This window comes from Rhinolophus ferrumequinum, chromosome 14 (genome assembly GCF_004115265.2).
Source record: "Rhinolophus ferrumequinum isolate MPI-CBG mRhiFer1 chromosome 14, mRhiFer1_v1.p, whole genome shotgun sequence".
NCBI classification, from domain to species: Eukaryota; Metazoa; Chordata; class Mammalia; order Chiroptera; family Rhinolophidae; genus Rhinolophus; species Rhinolophus ferrumequinum.
Window position 1 is genome coordinate 38,093,336 of NC_046297.1, and position 25,809 is coordinate 38,119,144.

General features: G+C 39.2%; 1 protein-coding gene across 1 annotated transcript in view; it reads left to right on the top strand.

Moving 5' to 3' along the window:
- PTDSS1 (phosphatidylserine synthase 1) overlaps positions 1-25,809 on the top strand; it is a 77,536-nt gene that overhangs the window by 37,707 nt on the left and 14,020 nt on the right. The window contains exons 7-9 of the mRNA XM_033125875.1: positions 8,600-8,741; positions 10,677-10,789; positions 13,711-13,776. Coding sequence (XP_032981766.1) covers positions 8,600-8,741; positions 10,677-10,789; positions 13,711-13,776 — 321 coding nt within the window. The remainder of the gene's footprint in view (positions 1-8,599; positions 8,742-10,676; positions 10,790-13,710; positions 13,777-25,809) is intronic.

Here is a 25,809-nt window from a genome sequence, read left to right on the forward strand (position 1 = left end):
TGCAGTCCCAAAGTCTCTCTGAGCACCAGGTGACCGGCTCTGCCTGCGCAATAAGCAGGGGGCTCTTTGGTACAGCAGAGGACAACCTGGTCATTGCTTGATGGGCTCAGGCCGAGACGGTCGCTGCTTTTTGTTTTGCTTTGTTTTGCTTTGCTTGGTTTTGTTTTGCTTTGTCTTGTATCTTTGATATCTTTGCCTGTGTCGAGCGGGGGTTATCGGCTGTTTTTTTTTTGTTTTTTTTTTTTTTTTCCTCTTTGCTGTTGTCGTTGCTGCTGTGCTTGGTGATTTGCCTTGTTCTGGGACTTCCCTGCCGGGGCCCAGCTTGGGTGGCACGGGACTCGGCATATCTGGGGGCCAACTCCAGACCAAATCGGAGTGCAGCCGGGTTTGACCTGCAGGTCACACACCTAGAGGGGGTTCTCGGCAGGCTCTGGAGCCCATAGAGGCCAAATCACATTGGGGTGGTCAACCCTCACGCAGCAGAGTGCCCTGCGGGGGGCAGAGCCAAGTCTCACGGCAGGTCAGCCCAGGAGTTGACCCCACCTGCTCATTAGCGGGAAGCAATTAAAGATCTTCTTGAACGGGGCAGTGTACACAACACAAGACTCACCTTTGGAGCACACGCAGAGAAGGACGACGTGGTGCGAGTCAAATATAAAGGACACATACTACATAAGATAACCTAGCAAGAACTAAGAACTCTAGGGGATCTACCTAATATATCAAAATAAACACAGTCAGCCAGAATGGGGAAACAAAGATACACGTCCCAAATAAAAGAACAGAAGAAGCTTCCACAACTGGAACCAAATGAAGCAGACATAACCAACCTCTCAGAGACAGAGTTCAGAACACTGGTGATAAGAATGTTTAAGGAGCTTAGAGAAGACATAAAGAAGGATGTAGAAATCATAACAAACGAGCTTAGAGAAAACATAAAGAAGGATGTAGAAATCATAACGAAAAACCAGTTGGAACTAAAGAACACAATTACCGAAATTAAGAACTTACTTGAAGGAATTACCAGCAGGCTAGATGAAGCAGAGGATCGAATCAGCGACTTAGAAGACAAGGTAGCAGAGATCACCCAAACGGAACAACAAAAAGAGAAAAGAATAAAAAACAATGAAGATGGCCTAAGAGACCTCTGGGATAACATCAAGCGCAACAACATGCGCATCATAGGAATACCAGAAGGTGAAGAGAGCAAGCAAGGGATTGAGAACATATTTGAAGTAATAATGTCTGAAAACTTCCCCAACCTGATGAAGGAAACCAACATACAAGTCCAGGAAGTGCAGAGAGTTCCAACCAGGATTAACCCAAACAGGTCCACACCAAGACACATTATAGTTAAAATGGCAAAGCTTAAAGACAAAGAGAGAATCCTAAAAGCAGCAAGAGAAAGACGGAGGGTTACATACAAGGGAACTCCCATAAGACTATCAAATGATTTTTCTACAGAAACATTGAAGGCCAGGAGGGAGTGGCAGGAGATACTTAAAGTGATGGAAAACAAAGGCCTACAACCTAGATTGCTTTATCCAGCAAGGCTATCATTTAAAGTTGATGGAGAGATAAAGAGCTTTCCAGAAAAAAATAAGCTAAAGGAATTTATTACCACCAAGCCAGCATTGCAAGAAATACTAAAAGGTCTTCTGTAAATAGAAGAAAGATCAAAACAACCTAACTACAAATTTAAAAATGGCAATATCTATGTACCTATCAATAATCACTTTAAATGTAAATGGATTAAATGCTCCAATCAAAAGACATAGGGTGGCTGACTGGATAAGACAGCAAGACCCTTGTATATGCTGTATACAAGAGACTCACCTCAGAACAAAAGACACACACAGGCTGAAAGTGAAGGGTTGGAGTAAGATATTTCATGCAAATGGAAACGAGAAAAAAGCTGGAGTTGCAATACTTATTTCTGACAAAATAGACTTTAAAATGAAGAACATACTAAAAGATAAAGATGGGCACTATATAATAATAAAGGGATCGATCCGACATGAGGACATAACCTTAGTAAACATCTATGCACCCAACATAGGAGCACCTAAATATATAAAACAGGTACTGACTGACATAAAGGCAGAGATCAACAGTAACACTATTATAGTCGGGGACTTCAACACACCTCTGACCACAAGGGACAGGTCTTCCAGACAGAAAATCAATATGGAAACAACAGCCTTAAATGATACATTGGACCACTTGGATTTAATCGATATTTTCAGAACATTTCACCCCAATGCTGCAAAATACACCTTCTTCTCAAGCGCACATGGAACATTTTCCAAGATAGATCATATGTTAGGCCACAAAACAAGTCTTGATAAATTTAAGAAAATTGAAATCATACCAATTGTCTTCTCTGATCACAATGCTATGAAATTAGAAATGAACTACAGGAAAAAAACGGGAAGACACACCAATTCATGGAGGCTGAATAACTTATTACTAAATAATGAATGGGTCAAGCAGGAGATCAAGGAAGAAATCAAAAGATATTTCGAGATAAATGAAAATGAAAACACGACGACCCAAAATCTATGGGATGCCGCGAAAGCAGTCCTAAGAGGGAAATTCATAGCTTTGCAGGCCTACCTAAAGAAACAAGAAACATCACTAATCAACAGTTTATCTTCACATTTAAGGGATCTGGAAAAAGAACAGCAAAATAAGCCCAAAGGGAACACAAGGAAGGAGATAATAAAGATCAGAGCAGAAATAAATGAAATAGAAACCAGAAAAACAATACAAAAGATCAATGAATCCAAGAGTTGGTTCTTAGAGAAGATAAACAAAATCGACAAACCATTAGCCAGACTCATTAAAAAAAAGAGAGAGAGGACCCAAATTAATAAAATCAGAAACGAAAGAGGAGAAGTGACAACGGACACTGCAGAAATACAAAGAGTTTTAAGAAGTTACTATGAGCAACTATATGCCAACAAATTTGACAATTTGGAAGAAATGGACAATTTTCTAGAGGCGTACAACCTTCCAAGGCTAACTCAAGAAGAAACAGAAAACCTGAATAGACTGATTACCACCACGGAAATTGAATCAGTAATCAACAGTCTCCCAACAAACAAAAGCCCTGGACCAGATGGCTTTACAGGTGAATTTTACAAAGCGTTCAAAAAAGAATTATCACCAATTCTCCTCAAGCTCTTCCAAAAAATCCAGAAGGAGGGAAGACTCCCAAACACTTTTTACGAAGCCACTATCACCCTGATCCCAAAATTAGACAAAGACACCACAAAAAAAGAAAACTACAGGCCGATATCTTTAATGAACATAGATGCAAAAATCCTCAACAAAATATTAGCAAACAGAATTCAGCAATACATTAAAAAGATCATTCACCACGATCAAGTGGGATTCATCCCTGGTATGCAGGGGTGGTTCAACATCCGCAAATCTATTAATGTGATACACCACATTAACAAAATGAAAAAGAAAAATCACATGATCATATCAATAGATGCAGAAAAAGCATTTGATAAAATCCAACAGCCATTTATGATAAAAACCCTTAAGAAAGTGGGAATAGAGGGATCTTATCTCAACATAATAAAGGCCATATATGACAAACCCACAGCTAACATCATACTCAATGTGGAAAAGCTAAAACCATTCCCCCTAAGATCAGGAACAAGGCAAGAATGCCCATTATCTCCGCTTCTATTCAACATAGTTCTGGAAGTTCTTGCCACAGCAATCAGACAAGAAAAAGAAATAAAAGGCATCCAGATTGGTAAGGAGGAAGTAAAGTTATCATTGTATGCAGATGATATGATACTATATATAGAGAACCCTAAAGACTCCACCAAGAAGCTATTAGAGCTGATAGATGAATTTAGTAAAGTGGCAGGATACAAAATTAATATTCAGAAATCAGTTGCATTTGTATATACCAATAATAAAACATCAGAAGGAGAAATTAAAAAAACAATCCCATTTACAATCGCTCCAAAGACTATAAAATACCTGGGAATAAATTTAACCAAAGAAGTAAAAGATCTATACTCAGAAAATTATAAGACACTGATGAAAGGAATGAAGGAAGATATAAATAGATGGAAACACATATCATGTTCATGGATAGGAAGAATTAATATAGTTAAAATGTCCATACTGCCTAAGGCAATATACATATTCAATGCAATTCCTATCAAACTGCCAACGTCGTTTTTCACAGAAATAGAACATATAATCCTAAAATTTATATGTGACCATAAAAGACCCCGAATAGCAAAGGCAATCTTGAGAAATAAGAACAAAGTGGGAGGTATAACAATACCTGACTTCAAATTATACTACAAGGCTACAGTAATCAAAACAGCATGGTACTGGCATAAAAACAGACACATAGATCAATGGAACAGAATAGAGAGTCCAGAAATAAATCCACGCCTATATGGCCATTTAATCTACGACAATGGAAGCAAGAATGTACGATGGAGTAATGACAGTCTATTCAATAAATGGTGCTGGGAAACCTGGACAGACACATGCAAAAAAATGAAGTTGGACCACCTCCTTACACCATATACAAAAATAAATTCAAAATGGCTTAAAGACTTAAATGTAAGGTCTGAAACCATAAAATACCTAGAAGAAAATATAGGAAGAAACTTCTCAGACATTACCCGGAGTAAGATTTTTACTGATATACACCCTCGTGCGAGGGAACTAAGAGAAAGAATAAACATGTGGGATTATATCAAACTAAAAAGTTTTTTCACAGCAAAGGAAACCATCAATAAAACAAGAAGGGATCCTACTGAATGGGAAAAGATATTTGCCAGTGATATATCTGATAAGGGATTAATATCACAAATCTATGGAAAACTTACTCAACCCAACTCCAAAAAAACAAACGATCCAATTAAAAAATGGGCAGAGGACTTGAAGAGACATTTTTCTGAAAAGGACATACAGATGGCAAACAGACATATGAAGAAATGCTCAACCTCGCTAACCATCAGAGAAATGCAAATAAAAACCACAATGAGATACCACCTCACCCCAGTCAGAATGGCTATCATCAATAAATCAACAAACAACAAGTGCTGGCGCGGATGTGGAGAAAAGGGAACGCTTGTGCACTGTTGGTGGGATTGCAGACTGGTGCAGCCGCTATGGAAAACAGTATGGAGGTATCTCAAAATTCTGAAAATGGAACTACCTTATGATCCAGTAATTCCACTCCTAGGTATCTATCCGGAGAAATCCAGAACTTCAATTCAAAAATCTCTATGCACTCCTATGTTTATTGCAGCACTATACACAATAGCTAAGACATGGAAACAACCAAAATGCCCATCGGTAGATGACTGGATTAAGAAACTGTGGTACATTTATACAATGGAGTATTATGCAGCCATAAGGAAGAAAGAAATCTTACCATTTGCAACAACATGGATGGATCTAGAGAACATTATGTTAAGTGAAATAAGTCAGACAGAGAAAGATAAGTTCCATATGATCTCACTTATTTGCGGATTCTAAAGAAAAGAATAAGTGAATGAACTAATCAGAAACTGTTTGGGAGACAATGAGGAAAAACTGAGGGTTGCTAGATGGGCGGGGGGAGTGGGGGGTGGGGGGGAGGGTGAGGGGATTGGAGGGCAGTCGGTGACCACAGGATGGCCACGGGGTTTGAAAATTAATCTGGGGAACGTAATTTGGTGGTTACCAGAGCGTAAGGGGGTTGGGGGGTGGGGGATGAGGGTGAGGGGGATCAAATGTACGGTGATGGAAGGGGAGCTGACTCTGGGTGGTGAACACACAGTGTGATTTATGGATAATGTGATACAGAATTGCACAACTGAAATCTATGTAATTCTACTAACAATTGTCACCCCAATAAATTAAAAAATAAATAAATAAATTAAAAAAAAAAAAAGAATGTCCGATTCTTCATGTCGTTCCCCCATGATGGCTTCTCATGGTCTTTAGGACAAAGTGTACATCTGTGGTCCCTTTCTCCACGCTCTCCTGAGCCCGTGTGCATACTCTTTTATCTGAGTTTGACCTGTGTTCCCATGGGCCAGGCTGGCTGGTCCTTTTCTTTCCTGACTCAGGTCACTTGTTAACTCTTCAGGTAGTCGTCTCTGATTTTATAAACTAGCTGCATGTTCCTCCTCTGCTTCCATGGAGGACAGTGCGCACCTCCATCATTCTTTATCCTGCCTTTCTGAACTTGTACCTCACTTTGACTGTGGCAGGAACCCTGCCATTGATAAAGAGGAAAAGAACAACGGTAATGATAATGAAACTAGTAGTTGTTTTTATTGTGTTTAAATCTTTGCTTATGTATATAACAAAGTATGAGCATTTCCCAACATTTAAATGTTCTTCTAAAACATGATTTTGAAGGGTTTCATTGTGTCCCAACCTATGGATAAATGATAACGTATTTAACTAATTCCCTAATTTTACAGCAGTTTAGTTGCTTCATAGTTTTCACATTTGTAATGAAGGCTAGAGTGAACATTCTTGAACATCTATCTTTGTGTGCATCTCTGATTTTTAAAAAAATAAATTCTTAGAAGTACAATATGCCAATTTATATTCTCACATGCATACACCAACGTATATATATGTTCATTTCACTATTGCTTTGAATTTTATTTTTAAACCTTTGCCAGTTTTATTACACATGAAATTGTGTGATATTTGTGTTTAATTGTGTGAATTTCATTTCTATTTCTATTGAATTCTTTCATTAGTAATTTTTTTAGATTAAGGATATTTACATTTTGTCCTAAATATGACTTTATTTTTTATTTTGTCATCTCCTTCTAATTTTGTTTGTGGTAGGTTTGCCATTTAAACTTTAAAAGCTTTAAATTTTTTTGTTTAGGTAAATGTTAACTGTATTTTCTTCTAGTTCTTTAATGGTTTAGTCTTTTTATTGTTAGTAACTTATTTAATTGATCTCAAATTTATTTTGGAATATGATGTAAACTGGAGATTTTAGTGTTTTTGCAGTTTATTAACCAGTTTTCCTCATCCGTTTTATTAATAATTCTTTCTTTGGCTAGTCACTTGAAAGCATGCTTTTAAATATATTTAAGGCAATATAAAATGTAAAAAAAAAATTGTAGCTGTGCTGGATATTACTCCAAGCAAGCTCTATAATAAACGGTATCTCATTTGAGCCATATATCAATCCTAGAATCGACACTATTCTCTTCCTTGTAGGGATGAGGATACTGAGACTTAGGTTTAGAAATTTGCCTAAGCTAGCAAGCAGTTAAGTCTGAATTTGCATCAGACTGTCTGGTTCCTTGAACACTGCCATAATGCTTCCCTACTTTCATATATTTATGCTTCAAATTTGATTTGAGAGTCATTTTGTCAGGTTACCAAGACAAACTAAACTAATAAACAGAAAATTCCATTGGTGTTTTTTTTTTAAGTTACATTAAATGTACAAACAAATATAGTTTAAGTTGAATCAACCTCTTCATTCTATTAAAATATTCCAATTCTCGATCGTGCTGTATTTCTCTGTTTATTCCCATCTTTCTCTACCTCTTTCCATGAAGTTTTGCCATTTTTTAAAATATAGGTCCTTCATAGTTCTTGTTTATTTTGGGGTAGTCTGTATTTTTTGTTTTTGCTTTTCTGCTTCAAATCTACTTCCTGTGAGATTTTCTCACTACGTACTTGTTGATGGGTAGGTGAGTGAATGAAGGAACGAACCTGGTTTCCTTTCATTCCCCTCTCCTCCCCGCAAAAAGAATAAAAGACCTGGCTTGTTTATACTTGTGCCTTCAGCACTTAGCACTAAGACATAAAGTTCCTTAATATAAGTCTTTGTTGAATTAAAGAGTCTTTACAGTTGTTAAATGCTGTTTACCCTGGACTTCGGCTCTCCTGGACTAGTGACAGGGCTGGAATGCACACCCAGCTCTGAGGCTTGCCAGGTGAGCCTGCACCAACCAGTTGTTCTCTCTGAGCCTAAATATTCTCCTTTGTAATTTGTGGGCTGTTTGTGTCTATCGTGAGAATGTGAGATTTTTTAATTGAGTCATTTCTAGGATTAAAACTGAGAAAGGTTAAAAATCACTGTTCATCAATCCAAGCTGCTCACTCTTCTGAGGAAGAAACAGGGTGAAGGAATGATGTGGGAGACCTCAAGAGTGTGTATTCTCTGTTTTACTAAAATGCTCTGACCTGGGAGGCGAACAGTGAGTGGGAATCGGATCCTCACTGGCACCCTTCTTCTTCCTGGCCTGGTTCCAGATGGTTGTCTGTAATGCCTCTCAACTTCTTTTGTCACCAGTTTGCAAATTAAGGCCTCTCCTGGCTCTGTAGTGACCTGAAGTCTGTGCTGTGCCTGTCATCCCTGAAATTCCCCAACGAGTGGACTGCTTTCTGTGCTTCTTCTCCTGTGAATAGGGACCATTGTTGGAGAGATGGTTCAAATAGAAAGGAATCTTTTTGTTCGGAGTATTGGTTGTAAAATAGTCAATGCACAGGTTTTGTTTCGTTTTGTTTCTTTTTTGTATATATTTTTTCCCCTTCCTTATCTCTTTGGATTTTCAATGCAGCTGTTCTCTTCTTTCAGGGACATCCACACCACCACTGGGAAAATCAAAAGAGCTGTGCTCCAGTTCACTCCTGCTAGCTGGACCTACGTTCGATGGTTTGACCCCAAATCTTCCTTTCAGAGAGTGGCTGGAATATACCTTTTCATGATCATCTGGCAGGTAATTTTTTAGATATCCAGAACTAGAAAAAGACTAAAAACCACCCAGGAATTTAGAGGTAATGCTAGTTCACATTATTTACCAGCTAGATGCTTCAGAAGATCTAACGTTCTGTAGCTGATATACAGGATAATTAAGCAGAGTGATGTTATTACGCCTAAGGTCTTGCTTCATCAGAAAGGCATTTTAAAATATGGATCTTTGAATTACAAATAAAAAATAAATTAAAATTCCCTGAAAAAGCTCATGTCAGCATCTGTTACCCAGTGAGTTGGGCATTGGATTGCTTTTTAGAATGATCATTTTCATGACCAAAGGAACAAATGCAAGGCTATTTTTATGTTACAAATTCAATGTTTTATTTTTAAAATTGTGCCTCAGCTGTTTCACTTTGGGTAATTTGTAAAGAACTAAATAAAGAAGCCCTCTGCTACCTGTGGGAATTGGCGTCCCGGAGGACATGGGTCCTGCAGAGTGGTGTCTGCAGTGGAGAGAAGCTCTTGTCACAAGCAGACCATTACATGATTAAGGTACTTCAGATAGTGAAGGGTTTTGGAAAAGGATTATCAAACATCTCTGTTTTCCAGAGACAGTCCTTTTTAATTGATCCTCCTTGCCCCGGCTAATTGTTCCACAACTTTAGAAGACTAGCTGAGGGAAACCAGCTTTTTCACCTGATGAGTCTTTCAGAATCACCAGAAATTATAATTTGAACACATATACACAAAATACTCCCCACATAAGGAAAAAAATCAGTATGTGTCACTTTCCAAAAAGACAATCCTTGTCCACACATGGCGAATAATAATGCCCATCTTAAAAAATGGAGTTTTTGGATATAGAAGTGTATGTAAGTAATTAGTCATCATGGTTTGGGGAAGTCAGTATGTATAAAAATGGTAGTGTAAATGGACTCAGATTAAGTTTTACCTTATCAGGGCAATGTATAGGAAGGTATAGGTTTTCTTCTGTTACAAGAACTGAAGAGGATTTTGGATTTGTTCAGGAAAGATAGCAGTGTGCTCCTAGAATGGAAGCATTCCACAGGGTACACCTTCCCTGAGTGTGAGCATTGTGGTATGAATCAGCTTTCCATGTGTGGTGTTAATTAATGGACCATTTTTTATTCTATATCCTTGAAGTCAGTGCTATGGGAAAAGACACATGTTTTATGTCACTGAAATGAACCTACTGGTCCATATGATATATTCTTAAAGTGGTAACCTTTCCTAGTCTCTGCCTATTGCTTAATGTGGAGGGGCAATGTAGGCTCCAGGCTCTGGGCATTGAGCTTGTCCCTGCTGAAGTCTCTTTTGTGCTGCTAAGGACTCTTCTGTGAGCTGTACTTGGATGCTAACCTCAGGGGAGATACCCACTACCCCGAGGTGCAACTTGGACCAGCCCTTCACACCCACTTCTAAGAGCTGCCTTTGGTTGAGGATCTGCTGGGTCCCAGGCATCCAGGATTGTGCTGAACTAGTCCACAGTCATCCCTCAGTGACATACCTCAAGCTTCTTTTGGTTATTAAAGATTTACTTTCCTATAGTTGCAATTCTTTTAGACCTGGCCTGACTTCTGTAAGGCTGTGTAAGTTTTCCATGGTATATACAAGTACTTGTTTTCATGATTTCTGCAGTTTTTATATCATGTCTTTCCCAACCATCCCAGCAGATCACACATATGACCCAAGTGACAATTATGCAAACCAGGAAACATGACAACAGCTGGTGCTTTTCCCACCACCCCCGTACCTCCTCCTGGACCCCTGATTATTTGGTGCCCATATTGTACCGACTTTTACCAAGTTTAAATAGCAGCCCTTGGAAGATCCAATGTATTTTCTAAAAATGCCTTGAACATACCAATTATTTTTAGTTGTGGAATATCCATTTAAGGGAATATATGATTATGACTAATGCCTCCTTCTTTTTTAGCTGACTGAGTTGAATACCTTCTTCCTGAAACATATCTTTGTGTTCCAAGCCAGTCATCCATTAAGTTGGTGTAGAATTCTGTTTATTGGTGGCATCACGGCTCCCACAGTGAGGTAATTCTATTTAAGTTTGACTATCATTTGAGCATGTTAGCCTGCTTTGTATTCTCCTGTTTAGCATAAGGGAAGTCACATACACTAGCAGATTTTCCATGAAAATATCATTCTAAAGAATTATATATCCATAATATGAAGAAAATGTTTAGCTCTGAGACCTCAGTAACATGAAGTGAACAATCAACACCACACCATTATTTTCAAACCCCTTTACAATCTTTGCTGCTGTTCTTTTTTCCCCCGTAACATCCTATTAAAAAATAAATGAGTGAAAGTGATGCTGAAGTTTTTTCTTAATGAGAGCATTAAAAACTACAAATGTTTTTATGGTGGATCGGAAGTCATAAATGATATTATTTTTAGAGTGAGACTTTATTACCTTTTTTAGAGCCAATTAAATCAATTTCTTTTAAAAAATGTCCTTCCTGTGGTCCACCAAGACAATGAAATAAGCTTGAATTTTCATGCTATTATTCCCCTGGATTCTTGTAGTGTCATAGAGATGAGGCATTATCCACTCCAGATTGTCCCTTCACATTGACTGATCCTAGTGAACTTCAAAGCAAAACATTGTCATTTTTTCCATTTTTTTTCTATTTAGAACTGGTATTGATCAGTAGAAGCACCAAAGATCTCTGCATAGCTGATACAAATACAAACTAAGTGGTTAAAATGGTTAGCTTTCAGAAGCTCTAGGGTAACTTAATTTATCATTTTTAATGTGCTTGTAGACTACACAAATAGAGGCCTCGCTTGCCAAGGAGAATAGTGTTTTCCTTGGTCAAACATACCCCTTATCCCCATCCAGCACCTCTTGTTCTCATCCATTATTACAATTATATTTGTAATATAAGATTTGGGGATGAATAGATACATATATATATACATATATATATATGTATATATATATATATATATATATGGAGAGAGAGAGAGAGAGAGAGAGAGAGAGGGAGAGAGAGAAAGAGAAAGACAGACAGATAGATAATCTCTTTATATGTAACCCCAAATACTGGATTGAGCAAACCAAAGAAGACACAGTGGGTCTTGTGGAGTTAGGTCCAAAATTCCATTTCTTCTTTTTGTGTGTATTTTGAACCAAACAGGAAAGTAACAGTTGGTAAACCAGCAGCCCTTGAAGTAGTTATAAATGCTGTTTTTCTTTGGTAGATTAGAGCCTCCCTCCCTTATTTAAAATTTAACCTAATTTGAGGCCCACGGTTATTTTCAGGAACATTCAGTTTCTTCATAAAATTAGGAGCAACCAGTAAGTCAATAAGTGGGGAAAGAAATCTCCTATAAAACAGTAACAAATCACATCTGATTTATCACGAAATTTCAATGTTGTTAAACATTTCAAAACAACCAGAGACTGAAAATCCAAAGTTTTGACTTTTGAAAGCTCTTCAAAATTTTTGCCAAACACTATGGATTTCCACACGATTCTTTTTTGTGTAAAAAAAATTAGCTACTTTCTGTGTTCTTACACCATTTGAGGCAGTTCCTATGTAAGGAGATGCTTTAACAAGCTTCTTGGGAAAATGGAAATGCTCTAATCAGTTTTATCACATCCATTCCAGTTAGCAAACAGCAGGCCCTAAAGGAGAAAAAGCTCATAGGCTTCAGGATAAATCATTCACAGCACGTCTCCATTTTCTTTCTTTTTGGTTAGACTTCATACGAATCTGCTTTGAGAAAATATAACTGCGAGCATTCTTTTAATCTGATAATATAAAGTACAGCATAAGGGGATGGAAACATTAGAGGGTAAAGTAACTGAATTGGTAAAAGCAAAGTAGGTAATGAAAATGTGAAGTTAGAGGAAAACCTGAATTCTTTATGGATAGAATTCTTCACTGGGGTCTTTGAGGTGAGGAGGCGACCATTCATGGATGAGCTTTAGGTATCTGAATCTCTTGAAGATTAATGCAAAGTTTTGTGTGCGTGTTTTATATGCCTTTATCATAGCTTTCATCAAGTCCTCAAAGGATTCTGTGACCCCAAAAAGATGATGAGCTCCTGGTTTAGATGCTACTTCTGAAGGGATGGGTTGAGTTTCGGGGTAGTCATGAGACTTTAAGCCTGCACTATCCTATATGGCTGCTACTCACCACGTGGCTGTGAACACTGGAAATGTGGTTAATGCACATTGAAATGTGCTATAAGATAAAATATACACCAGATTTAAAAGACGTAGTACAAAAACAATATAAAATGCTTCTTTATAATGTTTTTAATATATTAGAATAAGTAACATATTATGAAAATGAATTTTATCTGTTCCTTTCTACTTTTTTAACGTGGCTACTGGACAATTAATTTTAAATTGCATTTGTGACTCATATTCCTTTTGGGTGGGTGCTCTTCTAAGCCTTTCAACTCCATGTCATTGCCTCTTTTTTCCTATCTTGTCAGTAACATTCAAAGTCATTGGCATTCACTGACAGTGAGGTGCCGGTGGGGACCCCTTCCAGTTTCTGAGAGCCAAAACTGTATCTTTCTTGCCTGATTACAATCAGCAACCTTTGTCCTGGAGAGAGAGTCAGAAGAGACAGTTACTGACAGTGCAGATGACCCTCGAATTCACCTCTAGAAAGGGAGACTGAAGTACCAACTTGGCGTTACATTGGCACGAGGCTTTGGGAGCCTGTCCCTGAATCAAGACCGCCTTTGCTAATAATCTGGCTCTTTAAACCATGCTCCTCTCTCTACAACACAGCCTGAACTCCTAACTTGTCACAGGAATGTTTCAGCAGGCACCAGCTTCTTAGTCCCTTGACTAGCACTGGACTAGGCAGCTCGAGTATGTGAAAGAAGGCAGGACATTTTTTATACTCACTCTGTGACAGTAATTGAATTCTGTATTGATTTATTGGTCTTACAGAAGCTCTCAGTGAATTCCACCTTTGTCCTTTCAGACAATACTACGCTTACCTCACCGACACACAATGCAAACGCGTGGGAACACAGTGCTGGGTATTTGGGTGAGTAATCTATTATTGTGGAGTTTAAGAAACACTTAAGCCTCCAAATTTCTTTGGTTATTTCTTGACCCTGTATTAAGTACCTTTCAGTATAATTGTCCTATGAAGCCTTGCTGGTGTTTTGATATGTCTTTCATTTTTAACATCACCTTTTCTGATTTAAGTCTATTAAAGTTTAGAATAGTTAATTGACAAATTATAGAGAGTACAGAAACTGTTTTTTTTAAAAAAATAGTATAGACCCTGTTATATGAAATAAAAATTAGATACAAAATGGATTGTTCAAATTTCCTTGAATTAGTTTGGGATATCATCTTGTGATGGGCTTACGCACACTTCATGTTACTTTCGCATGAAAAAGACCCTGCAAAACAGTTTCTTGCTATATACCAAGGTATAATTTTTTTGTTCCAAAGAGAACTAATACATAGCCACAAGGTCACAATTTATTGTCTTGTTACGGATACAAATGTTGTATCTGAATTTACTATTAAGTGATGAAAGAAACCATAGGTTATCTGATTTATATCCCCTCATATGGAATATGAGACAGTCTTCAGTATGTCAGGTAAGTGGTTCTGCTTAAACACTATCAACAATTCACCATGCCATTTAGCAACCAAAGTTCCAGAGACGACTACAAATCCATACACAAAGTTCAGTACCTTGCATAGTTTAGATTCAAGATCTAATCTAGGTTCTAAATTGAATGTGACTATGTGTAGAAAATTTGATGAAAACTTGTAGTAGGGAATAAATTACTACTTTCAACAGAGTTTTAAACAGAATAACATTTTTTCCAATTAAAAAGTAATACATGTACATTGATAAACAGTTCAAGAAGAAACTAAAGATCATCCAAAAAGACAATCATTTAGAAATAATTGCTGTTAACATTGCAGTGTCATTCCCTTCAAACATTTCTCTCTCTCTCTCCCTCTCTCTCTCTCTCTCCGTTTCTCTTTCTTTCTCTGTCTCTCTCTCTCTCTCTCTCTCTCTCTCTCTCTCTCTCTCTCTCTCTCTCTCTCTCTCTCTGTCTCTCTCTCTCTCTGTGTGTGTGTGTGTGTGTGTGTGTGTGTGTGTGTCCGGCTCTCATTCCAGATTTTGAGGGATCATTCAAGTTAGATTTAGGCAAGTCCACTTTTGCCTAAAGACAAAGGGCCATTGTCACCTCTAGAAAGGGAGACTGAAGTACCAACTTGGCGTTACATTGGCACGAGGCTTTGGGAGCCTGTCCCTGAATCAAGACCGCCTTTGCTAATAATCTGGCTCTTTAAACCATGCTCCTCTCTCTACAACACAGCCTGAACTCCTAACTTGTCACAGGAATGTTTCAGCAGGCACCAGCTTCTTAGTCCCTTGACTAGCACTGGACTAGGCAGCTCGAGTATGTGAAAGATGTCTGTGATGTAAACTGATTTTCTTACCTAAAATGATTTCAGCTTAAAGGGTGATAAGATGGATTAGATTTCTGTTTAGTGATCTATCAGGAGAAAGAATGTGCACATCTGCAAGATTTCTACTATACTGAGCAAAGGCCGTGTGAAGGCACAATTGTAAAGTCATAGAGGGAGGCAGGTGGGGACTTTCTTCTTGTCTTTCGTTATTGTCTTTTCCAAGGAGGCAATGATCTTTCCTGAATTTGAGCTCTTCACCACTTACCTGTTCCTTCCCCTTGCATATTTCTCTTCATATTTAAAAGTGCTTGGCAAGATCTTACTCTACTGTGGAGTAGATATGTTCTCCACAGAACTATCTGTTTACATGTTGTGGAAAAGGAGATGTGGATCAGAGAGAGGTAGTGTTACAGTAAAGTTTGTTTCTAATAGAGCAGTCAAAAAATATAATCCCTTGGAGGGAGAAGTGGCGAAGATAAACTAGGCCAGAGTGGCAGAAAATGCTGCTACAGAAAGTTGCACCTTGTTGAAAAGTGATAAAGGGAAATGCAGAGGAGAAATCATTTGGCTAATTTAGTATGTTTTATTGAGAATTGAGAACTCCCAATCTAGTGATATCAAGATGAATGAATCTTGAGAACAAGTGGGCCATGATGAAAAAGAAGATTCCTCTCCATAAATCACATACAGCAGGTCCACCTGGCTGCGTGAACCAGGGCTGCCTGTGCACGGTTGGTGAAGGGGATGCAGGAGGCCTGAGTCTCTAGTCTCTCGTCTCTGAGTGTTTGCCCCTGGGAGCCCACCAACTCCCCTTTTCTGCCCCATCCTTCCCCCACCTCCTTGTTGCCCTTATTGTGTCTTTTTCCATCTCCTATCAAAACAGCAAACTTTTTTTTTCAGCAAACTTTTAAATGTCTGATTTCCTTTAATAACTAGTAACTGATTTACAGCTTTTTTCACTAATTTTGGAGTAATTCAGCCTTTTGCAAGGTGTGGAGATGTGGGAGTACAGAGCAGGAGCGGTCTATCTAGTGACATTCAAGTTTTGCCTTTGGGGAGCTTGCGGGGGGCGGGGTGGGGGGGAGGTCAAGCGGGACCTCCTGAGGCGTCTTTCCCACAGTTCTACATCTTTTTCTCCCATAGAGGGCAGTTTTCTTTTCTGTAAATGTTATACCCTCAAAAAGTTTGTATTAATTACTCACTGATGTAACTAAATACAGACTTAACAATGTAGTCCCCTACAGTTGTGCCAGAGATCTGAGCTTTTAAGCCTTTTATACTTAAACATGCTGTGCCCAGAACAGATAGGACTCTGTCCAGCTAGGGAATGGGGACCCACCAGGGAGAAGGCAGTAGTGTGAAGAAGTAGGCTTCTCTCTTTAGAAAGTCACATCCCATTACTTTAGCTCTGTGGGAGTATGAGGGCCAAACCGATAGGAACAGATCCCCCTGGTATGCTCTTTATATTGTCTTTATCTTCATCATTCTCCCCGTTCCACCCTTGTTATAATTGAGCTTCTGTGCCTGAATTAGCCTGGTTTATAAAGAAAAGCTGTTTGATTACTTGGCCCTAGAAGGAAGGCATCCAGGCTTTGGCTTTAGTGTGAGCGAGTGGCTTTCTTCCTTCCTGAAAGTTCCTGAGTTAGTCTTTCAGGGGTTGGGTAAGTATGGATTGTGCCTGGGCGCCGCCTCGCTGTCAGAACTGCCCTTCATCCCATGAGTTTCCTGGCCTCACGTCATCCCAACCCAACTAGTACTTCCATCACAATGTGTTTGGGGCCTCTGCTGCTCTAACTTGTTCTCTCCCAGCTCAGCTCTAAACCACCAGGACCTCTTTCCATCCTCACCTCCCCTGTCTTCCCCACAGTATCTGCCATCTCACAATTGTTCTCTTCCTCCTGCAGCAGTTGCCCTGGTTTCCTCCTACTCTTCTGTTTCTTCTGGGTTTCCTCTTTTGCCTTCCCATTCCAGCCCCTTCTCCCCTCCACAATGTCCTATAATTGTTATTCTTCTTCCAGGCTTTTTTTTTTTTAAAGGATAAACACAGCCATGTAGCACAGGGTCCTTCCAGGAGGAGTGGAGTAGGAGGTATCATCCAACTCTTGACGTTTCTCAGCACTACCTGGTCACCATCTTCCCATTGACCTTTGCTTCATAGCCTCTCCGGCCTGCCCTCGCCTGCCCTCCGTCGGTACACATCTCTGTTTCAGGCCCTCAGCACCCACACTGCTAGGGTAGCTTTATAGCCGGTTTTCTTTTCCTAGCACCTTCCCCTTCACCCCGTCCTCCTCTGTCAGGATTGTTCTTTCTTTATCCTGCCTCTCCCTGCTCCTGTGCTCAGAAACAGCTCCCTGACAGCCCCAAACCTCTGGCAGTCACTATTTTTAGCAGCTGAATCCATTTCCTCAAATGACATCTTGCCCCCAAACCTATTAATAATATATACATCAAAACAAGTGATCAGAACTGTACTGGGTATCCCACCCATGACCCTTTTGCCCTCTTCTCACCCTCCCCATCCTGCCCAAGGGATTCTTGGGAAGTCAGAAATTTCCAGGAGCACAGTTGAAAGTTTTTCTTATCTGGTAAGTATAGCTCAGCTGTCACTTCCTCCAAAAAGGCATTTCTGCTTACCCTAATCAGAGAACTGGACTCACTTTGGAAGACTTCCTGGTTACCTGTGTGATGGCATAATAGTTGTGTCACGTTATACACGTCTCATTTCCACTGTTGGAGGGACATCTCCTGGCTGGCCAAAGAGTGGCTCACCCACGCCCGGAGCTGTCCCATCTTGTGCAGCTATGGGGCAGTGTTTGTGCGATGCATGCTAGCTGTGGCATCCTCAGAATCCAACAGTAGGTTTTGTTGGCAAACTGAAATCTTCCTCTGCTTGTACACCCAGTTTACACACACTGAGCCTAAGCTTCCATGCCTCGATTTCTGTAATAACCCTGCTTACATTCTTGTTCCACTCACCCAGGAACTCCTTACTCTGGGCTCTATATGAACATCTTTATTTCTACCCTGTCTCTGAAGAGCAGGCTCCAAAGTGTGGGACCTGAGAGTTTGTGTCAGCAGCCAGCCTCACAACCAGGCAGAAGTACCTCAAGCAGCTCAAAAGTTAATTTGACTTCTAACCTTGGTAATTCAAGATAAGAATGGCCACAGGCATCAAAGGGAGTAGCAGCCCTGACTGAATTCCATCGAACCACAATTTGGCCATCTCCTCAGCCTGGTAAAGATCAGAGAGATATCAATTTGCACTGAGTTTAGGTACAGGGAACTCCGCCCCCCACCACTACCTCTCCCCAACCAGGGTTAACAGCTCTCAGTTAACAGCTTCATACAAGTTCCCACCATGCCCAAGCCTTGACCTCAGCCCTAAAGTAGCAGCCATTTGAGTCTTATACAAAAGTAATGTGAACCTTCTATAAGGACATTATTTATAGGACTCCCTCTGGGAGCAATGGATGGTGGTTAGAGTCCATGTGATTGCTGGGTTTATTGCCTCCCAGTTCACACCGCTTCTTGTATTTCCACAGCTACTTCCCTGGTCCTCTCTCTGCATTAGAAGCTTCTACTTCTGCTCTTGCCTCCTCACTGTCAGTTCTCAGTTCAACCGCCAGAACCATCATATTAAAATGTAAATTAAATCATATTAAACCCTCTACCCATATTAAACCCTCCAGGGGCTCCTGGCTCCCTCAGAAGAAAAGCCAAGACCCAGGGTGGCCCTTAAGATCCATGTTACTCTACGATTCAACTCTGCCCCATCCCCTCGCTCCAGGCCCCCATATCAACCCTGCCCCAGGAGTTTTGCTCAACGGTTGCCTCACTGAGAGTCCATGCGTGGACAATGGCTTAGCTAAGATTCCTCAACACGTAAGAGCAAAGTATATCCTAAAGTTGCTGGCTGAAAAGCTCTGGTCTTCAGAACAAACTTCAGGTCATTATGAAGTCAGCTGGGTGGGTCCTGACCAACATTTCCTTAAAATGGAATAGAATAGAAAAATGTCAGAATAAGGGGACAAATTATTTTGTGAAACTTTTCTTTCAGTTGTGTGTGTGTGTGTGTGTGTGTGTGTACTGGGTCACAATAAAAAATATGTTTCATGCCACGTCTCTCAGATCACAGAAGTTTCAGAAACAACTCTAGTCTACTGGTCACCGTGCTTTTTGAAAGGTGACTTAATTGGCTTGACTATCCAGAAATCTCTCATAGTAACTTACTCCAGGTGTTCTGTCTGTTTTAAGGGCACATAGGCACACTTATTTCCTGGGCTTAACATTTTTTGTTGTAGTTCTTCAAGAAGTCCCAGCCAAAGGGATATATTTTTATATCCACTCACAGGCACCCTTCCCCTCACTGTACAGCCTGGAAATAACCAAAGTTTAGCTGCCATCTAGTGTCGGCTCACAGTCTGGACTTCAGGATCACAGTGCAACTCAGACATACGCATATAAGCCTCCTGTGTACCCCAGCTAAAACAATGCTTTCTCTCATGTGCCATGCTTTGCTTGGGGGAGGGGGGAAGGAGGTCTTTACAGATTTAGGCCAACCACTCCTAAGCCATTTGTGATTAGGGCTAGAGGAAAAGATAGCCCCAAACTCTCTAAAGATACATTAAGGAGGTATCCTGCTTTGCTGAAGTGGTTCTGTTTCGGGCGTCCAGTTGTTTAAAGCTATCCACACATTTGATGATGGTAATGACCTTTGATCTGCCAGTGGGTAGAGGGATCAAGAGCCTACTGGGCCCCTTCTTGCCTTTTTAGATATTTTCTGTGCCCCCTATCCTTGATTGTCCAGATTCCATCTCAAGCAAGGAACACTAACATGGACTTGTCTGAAATCAATACGTATTCTTCAGCAGTCTTTGGGATCACATGACTAGGTAGCTGTGTCACCGTCTCCTCATCCGTTCTTTTCTTATGTTCTAAACCTAACAAAGGTCTGATTTTTACATTCATAAATGAAAATGTAGAACACATGAGTGGCTTTTATTCTTCGATGTTTTAATTAAAGGATAAACGACGAAGGTTTTGTGTTTTTGTTTTTAAGATTTTTGTGTTTAGCAAAATTACTTACAGATCAAGAGAAGATAAAGGGTTTATATTGTCAGCAAGCATGGGAATACTGAAATTCTTAGAAGGCTGAGAAGGGATGTGACTGCTGCCTTCAAGTTATTGAAAGATTCACTTGGCAGGCTCAAACTCACCGTGTTCAACTGCAGAGGGCAGACTTAGGGCCCATGGGTAGAAGGAGGCAGGTACCAGCCTGAGACGAGGAAAAACTTCCCAACAGCGAAAGAGATTGAATGGCAGAATGAGCTGCCCACAAAGGTAGTAGGTTCGCGGTCCCTGAGAGGGTTTCAATAGGTGGTGACTAGCTACACTGGTATTAGACCCTGAGTTAGATGATACCAGGTGCCTCCAGCTATTAACATGTATGAGCTGAGGTTTTGGTCTTGGAGGAAGCAAGAAGCATAAAATAGTATTTTGAGGGAGGGGCAGAAGGATGCATAGGCAGAGCACAGAGGATTTTTAGGGAAGTGAATCTGCTCTGTATAATTCTATAATGGTGGATGTATGTCATTATACATTTGTCCAAACCCAGGAGTGACCGCTATTGTAAATTATGGACTTCAGGTGATAATGATGTGTCAATGTAGTTTCATTAATTGTATGTAACAAATGTACCACTCTGGTAGGGATGTTGATAGTGGGGAGGCTGTGCAGGGGGTATAAGGTAAATCTCTAACTTGCCCTCAGTTTTTCTGTGAACCTAAAACTCTAAAAATGTGGTTTTTAAAAAGAGGTAACAGTAAAATAAACTTTTTATTAATAGGTACACACACACACATAAACACACGTGCGCTCGTATGTCTGCAGTTGACTCCTGAACAACACAGGGGTTAGGGACAACAACCTCCTTACCCCATGCAGTTGAAAATCCGCATACAACTTTTTTTTTTTTAATTATTGGGGTGACAGTTGTTAGTAAAATTACATAGATTTCAGATGTACAATACTGTATTACATCATCTATAAATCCCATTGTGTGTTCACTACCCAGACTCAGTTCTCCTTCCATCACCATATATTTGATCCCCCTTACCCTCATCTCCCACCCTCGACCCCTCTTACCCTCTGTTAACCACTAAACTATTGTCTGTGTCTATGAGTTCCTGTTTCTCATTTGTTTGTCTTGTTCTTTTGTTGTTTTTGGTTTATATACCACATGTCAGTGAAATCATATGGTTCTCTGCTTTGTCTGTCTGACTTATTTCACTTAGCATTATACTCTCAAGATCCATTCCTGTTGTCACAAAAGTTCCTATATCATCTTTTCTTACCACCGAATAGTATTCCATTGTGTATATATACCACAACTTCTTTATCCATTCATCTATCGAAGGACATTTTGGTTGTTTCCATGTCTTGGCTACCGTAAACAAAGCTGCAGTGAACATTGGAGCACACGTGTCTTTATGTGTAGGTGTTTTCATATTTTTGGGGTAGATACCCAGGAGAGGGATTGCTGGGTCATATGGTAATTCTATTCGTAATTTTTTGAGGAACCTCCACACTGCCTTCCCTAACGGCTGCACCAGTCTGCATTCCCACCAACAGTATATGAGGGTTCCTTTTTCTCCACAACCTCTCCAACACTTGTTATTATTTGTCTTGTTGATGATAGCCCTTCTGACTGGGGTGAGGTGATACCTCATTGTGGTTTTTGTTTGCATTTCTCTGATGATTAGTGATGCTGAACATTTTTTCATATGTCTATTTGCCATTTGTATGTCCTCTTTGGAGAAATGTCTCTTCAGGTCCTCTGCCAATTTTTCAGTTGGGTTGTTTGTTTTTTTGTTGTTGAGTTTCATGAGTTCCTTGTATATTTTCGATACTAGTCCCTTATCGGAGGCACTGTTTGCAAAAATCTTCTCCCATTCAATTGGTTGCCCCTTTATTTTGTCGATGGTTTCTTTTGCTGTACAGAAGCTTTTAAGTTTCATATAGTCCCATTCGTTTATTTTAGCTTTTACTTCCATAGCCTTTGGAGTCAAAATCATAAAATGCTCTTTGAACCCAAGGTCTATAAGTTTAGTACCTATGTTTTCTTCTATGCAGTTTATTGTGTCAGGTCTTATGCTTAAGTCTTTGATCCATTTTGAATTAATTTTGGTGCATGGTGATAGATAGCAGTCCAGTTTCATTCTTTTGCATGTGGCTTTCCAATTCTCCCAGCACCATTTATTGAAGAGGCTATCTTTCCTCCATTGTATGTTTTTAGCTTCTTTGTCAAAAATTATCTGTCCATATTTATGTGGTTTTATTTCTGGGTTCTCAATTCTATTCCATTGGTCTATGTGTCTGTTTTTCTGCCAATACCATGCTGTTTTGATTATTGTAGCCCTGTAGTACAAGCTAAAGTTAGGGAGTGTGATACCTCCAGTATTGTTCTGTTTTCTTAAGATTGCTTTGGCTATTCAGGGTCTTTTGTGGTTCAAAACAAATCTGATGACTTTTTGTTCTATTTCTTTAAAAAATGCCATTGGGATTTTGATGGAAATTGCATTAAATCTGTATATTGCTTTGGGTAATATGGCCATTTTAACTATGTTGATTCTTCCAATCCATGAGCACAGAATGTCTTTCCATTTCTTTGTATCTTCTTCAATTTCTTTCAAAAATGTCTTATAGTTTTCAGCATATAGGTCCTTCACATCCTTGGTTAAGTTCATTCCTAGGTATTTTATTCTTTTTGCTGCAATTGCAAAAGGAATTGTTTTTTGTATTTCTTTTTCTGTGATTTCATTGTTAGTATATAGGAATGCAATGGGCTTTTGTACGTTGATTTTGTATCCAGCGACTTTACTGTATTCGTTGATTGTTTCTAATAGCTTTTTGGTGGAGTCTTCAGGGTTTTCTATATATAGCATCATGTCATCTGCAAAGAGTGATAATTTAACTTCTTCATTCCCAATTTGGATGCCTTTTATTTCTTTCTCTTGCCTGATTGCTCTGGCAAGGACTTCCAACACTATGTTGAAAAGCAGAGGTGATAGGGGACAGCCCTGTCGTGTTCCTGAACGTAGAGCAAAGGGCTTCAGTTTTTCACCATTAATTATGAGATTAGCTGAGGGCTTGTCATATATGGACTTTATTTTGTTAAGGTATTTTCCTTCTATACTTATTTTATTAAGTGTTTTAATCATAAATGGATGTTGTATCTTGTCAAATGCTTTTTCTGCATCAGTTGATATAATCATATGATGTTTGTCCTTTATTTTGTTTATGTGATGTATCGCATTGATGGATTTGCGGATGTTGAACCATCCTTGTGCCCCGGGGATGAACCCCACTTGGTCATGATGAATGATCTTTTTAATGCATTGTTGCATTCTATTTGCTAGAATTTTGTTTAGGATTTTTGCATCTGTATTCATTAGAAATATAGGTCTGTAGTTTTGTTTTTTTGTGTTGTCCTTACCAGGTTTTCGTATCAGGGTAATGCTAGCTTCATAAAATGAATTAGGGAGTACTGTCTCTTCTTCAATATTTTGGAAGAGTTTGAGCAGGATTGGTATTAGATCCTCTTTGAAGGTTTGGTAGAATTCACTAGTGAAGCCATCTGGTCCCGGACTTTTGCTTTGGGGAAGGTTTTGAATGACTGATTCAATTTCGTTACTGGTGATCGTTCTGTTTAGATTTTCCAGTTCTTCATGGTTTAGCCTAGGAAGGCTATATGTTTCTAAGAACTTGTCCATTTCTTCTAGGTTATTGAATTTGGTGGCATATAGTCCTTCATAGTATTCTTGGATGATCCTTTGTATTTCTGTGGTGTCTGTGATAACTTCCCTTTTTCATTTCTGATTTTGTTAATTAGTGTCTTCTCTCTTTTTATCTTAGTGACTCTAGCAAAGGGTTTGTCAATTTTGTTAATCTTTTCAAAGAAACAGCTCTTTGTCACATTAATATTTTGTTGTCTTTTTGTTCTCTATTTCATTTAGTTCTGCTCTGATTTTTGTTATTTCCTTTCTTCTGCTGACCTTGGGTTTCGTTTGTTCTTCTTATTCTAGTTCTTTAAGGTGTAACATGAGGTTATTTATTTGGGATTTTTCTTGTTTCTTGAGATACTCCTGTAATGACATAAATTTCCCTCTTAAAACTGCTTTCGCTGCATCCCAAAAATTTTGGTAGGATGTATTTTCATTGTCATTTGTTTCTATGTATCTTTTGATCTCTCCTCTGATTTATTCTTTGACTGGTCGTTCTTTAAAAGTAGGTTGTTTAATCTCCATATGTTTGTGTTTTTCTGCTTTCTTTTTGCCGTTGATAACCAATTTCAAAGCCTTGTGATCAGAGAATATGCTTGGTATGATTTCAATCTTCTTAAGTTTGCTGAGGCTGATTTTATGTCCCAATATATGGTCTATCCTTGAGAATGTTTCAGGTACACTAGAAAAGAATGTATAGTCTGATGTTTTAGGATGAAGTGCTCTATATATGTCCATAATGTCCCTTTCTTCTAATGTGTCATTTAGGGCTGCTATTTCGTTAGTTGTTTTCTGTTAGGATGATCTACCTATACCTGTCAATGATGTATTTAACGTCCCCTAGTATAATTGTGTTTTGGTCAGTTTCTCCCTTTAGTTCTGTTAGTAGTTGCTTGGTATATTGCAGTGCTCCCTGATTGGGGGCATAAATATTGAAGACTGTTAGTCTTCTTGTTGTCTAATCCCCTTTACCATTATGAAATGTCCATCTTTGTCTCTTGTTACCTTTTTCACCCTGAAGTCTGTTTCATCTGATATCAGTATGCTACACCTGCTTTTCTCTGGGTACCATTTGCTTGGAGTGTCAATTTCCACCCTTTCATTTTGAGTCTATGCTTGTCCTTGTAGCTGAGATGTGTCCTTGGAGACAGCATATGGTTGGGTTTAGTTTTTGACCCAATCTGCTACTCTGTGCCTTTTTATTGGTGAGTTCAGTTCATTTACATTTAGGGTGATTATTCATGTGTGAGGATTTCCTGTCATTCTCTCTTTAGTTTTCTGGTAAGGCTGTGTCTCCATTGTTTCTTTGCCTTTTTGTTGTCTATTACTTCTGTGTGGTGGTATTCTATGATGTTTCCCTCTGTTTCTTCTTTTATTACAGTATATATTTGAATTCTGGATTTTTTTTTTTCAGTGCTTACCCTTAAGTTTATGTAAAAGAAAGTTTGATATTTAGAGTATTCCATATTCTTCAGCACACTACTTTCTCCATTCCCGTATTCCGGTTCAGGCCTTTACTCCCCACTTTTTATGTTTTGGTTGCCACAAATTGTCCCAGTTGATGGTGGTCGAATAGCCTCCTTTAGTATTTCTTGTAGTGCAGGTCGTGTATTAGAAAATTCCCTCAGCTTCTGTATGTCTGGAAAGGTCTTTATTCCTCCTTCATATCTAAAGGATATCTTTGCTGGATATATTACTCTTGGCTCATAATTTCTGTCTTCCAATAGTTTGAATATTTGGTTCCACTCCCTCCTGGTTTGTAGAGTTTCTGCTGAAAAATCTGATGATAATCTAATGGGCTTTCCTTTGTAGGTTCCCGTCTTCTTTTCCCTGGCTGCCTTGAGGAGTCTTTGTCA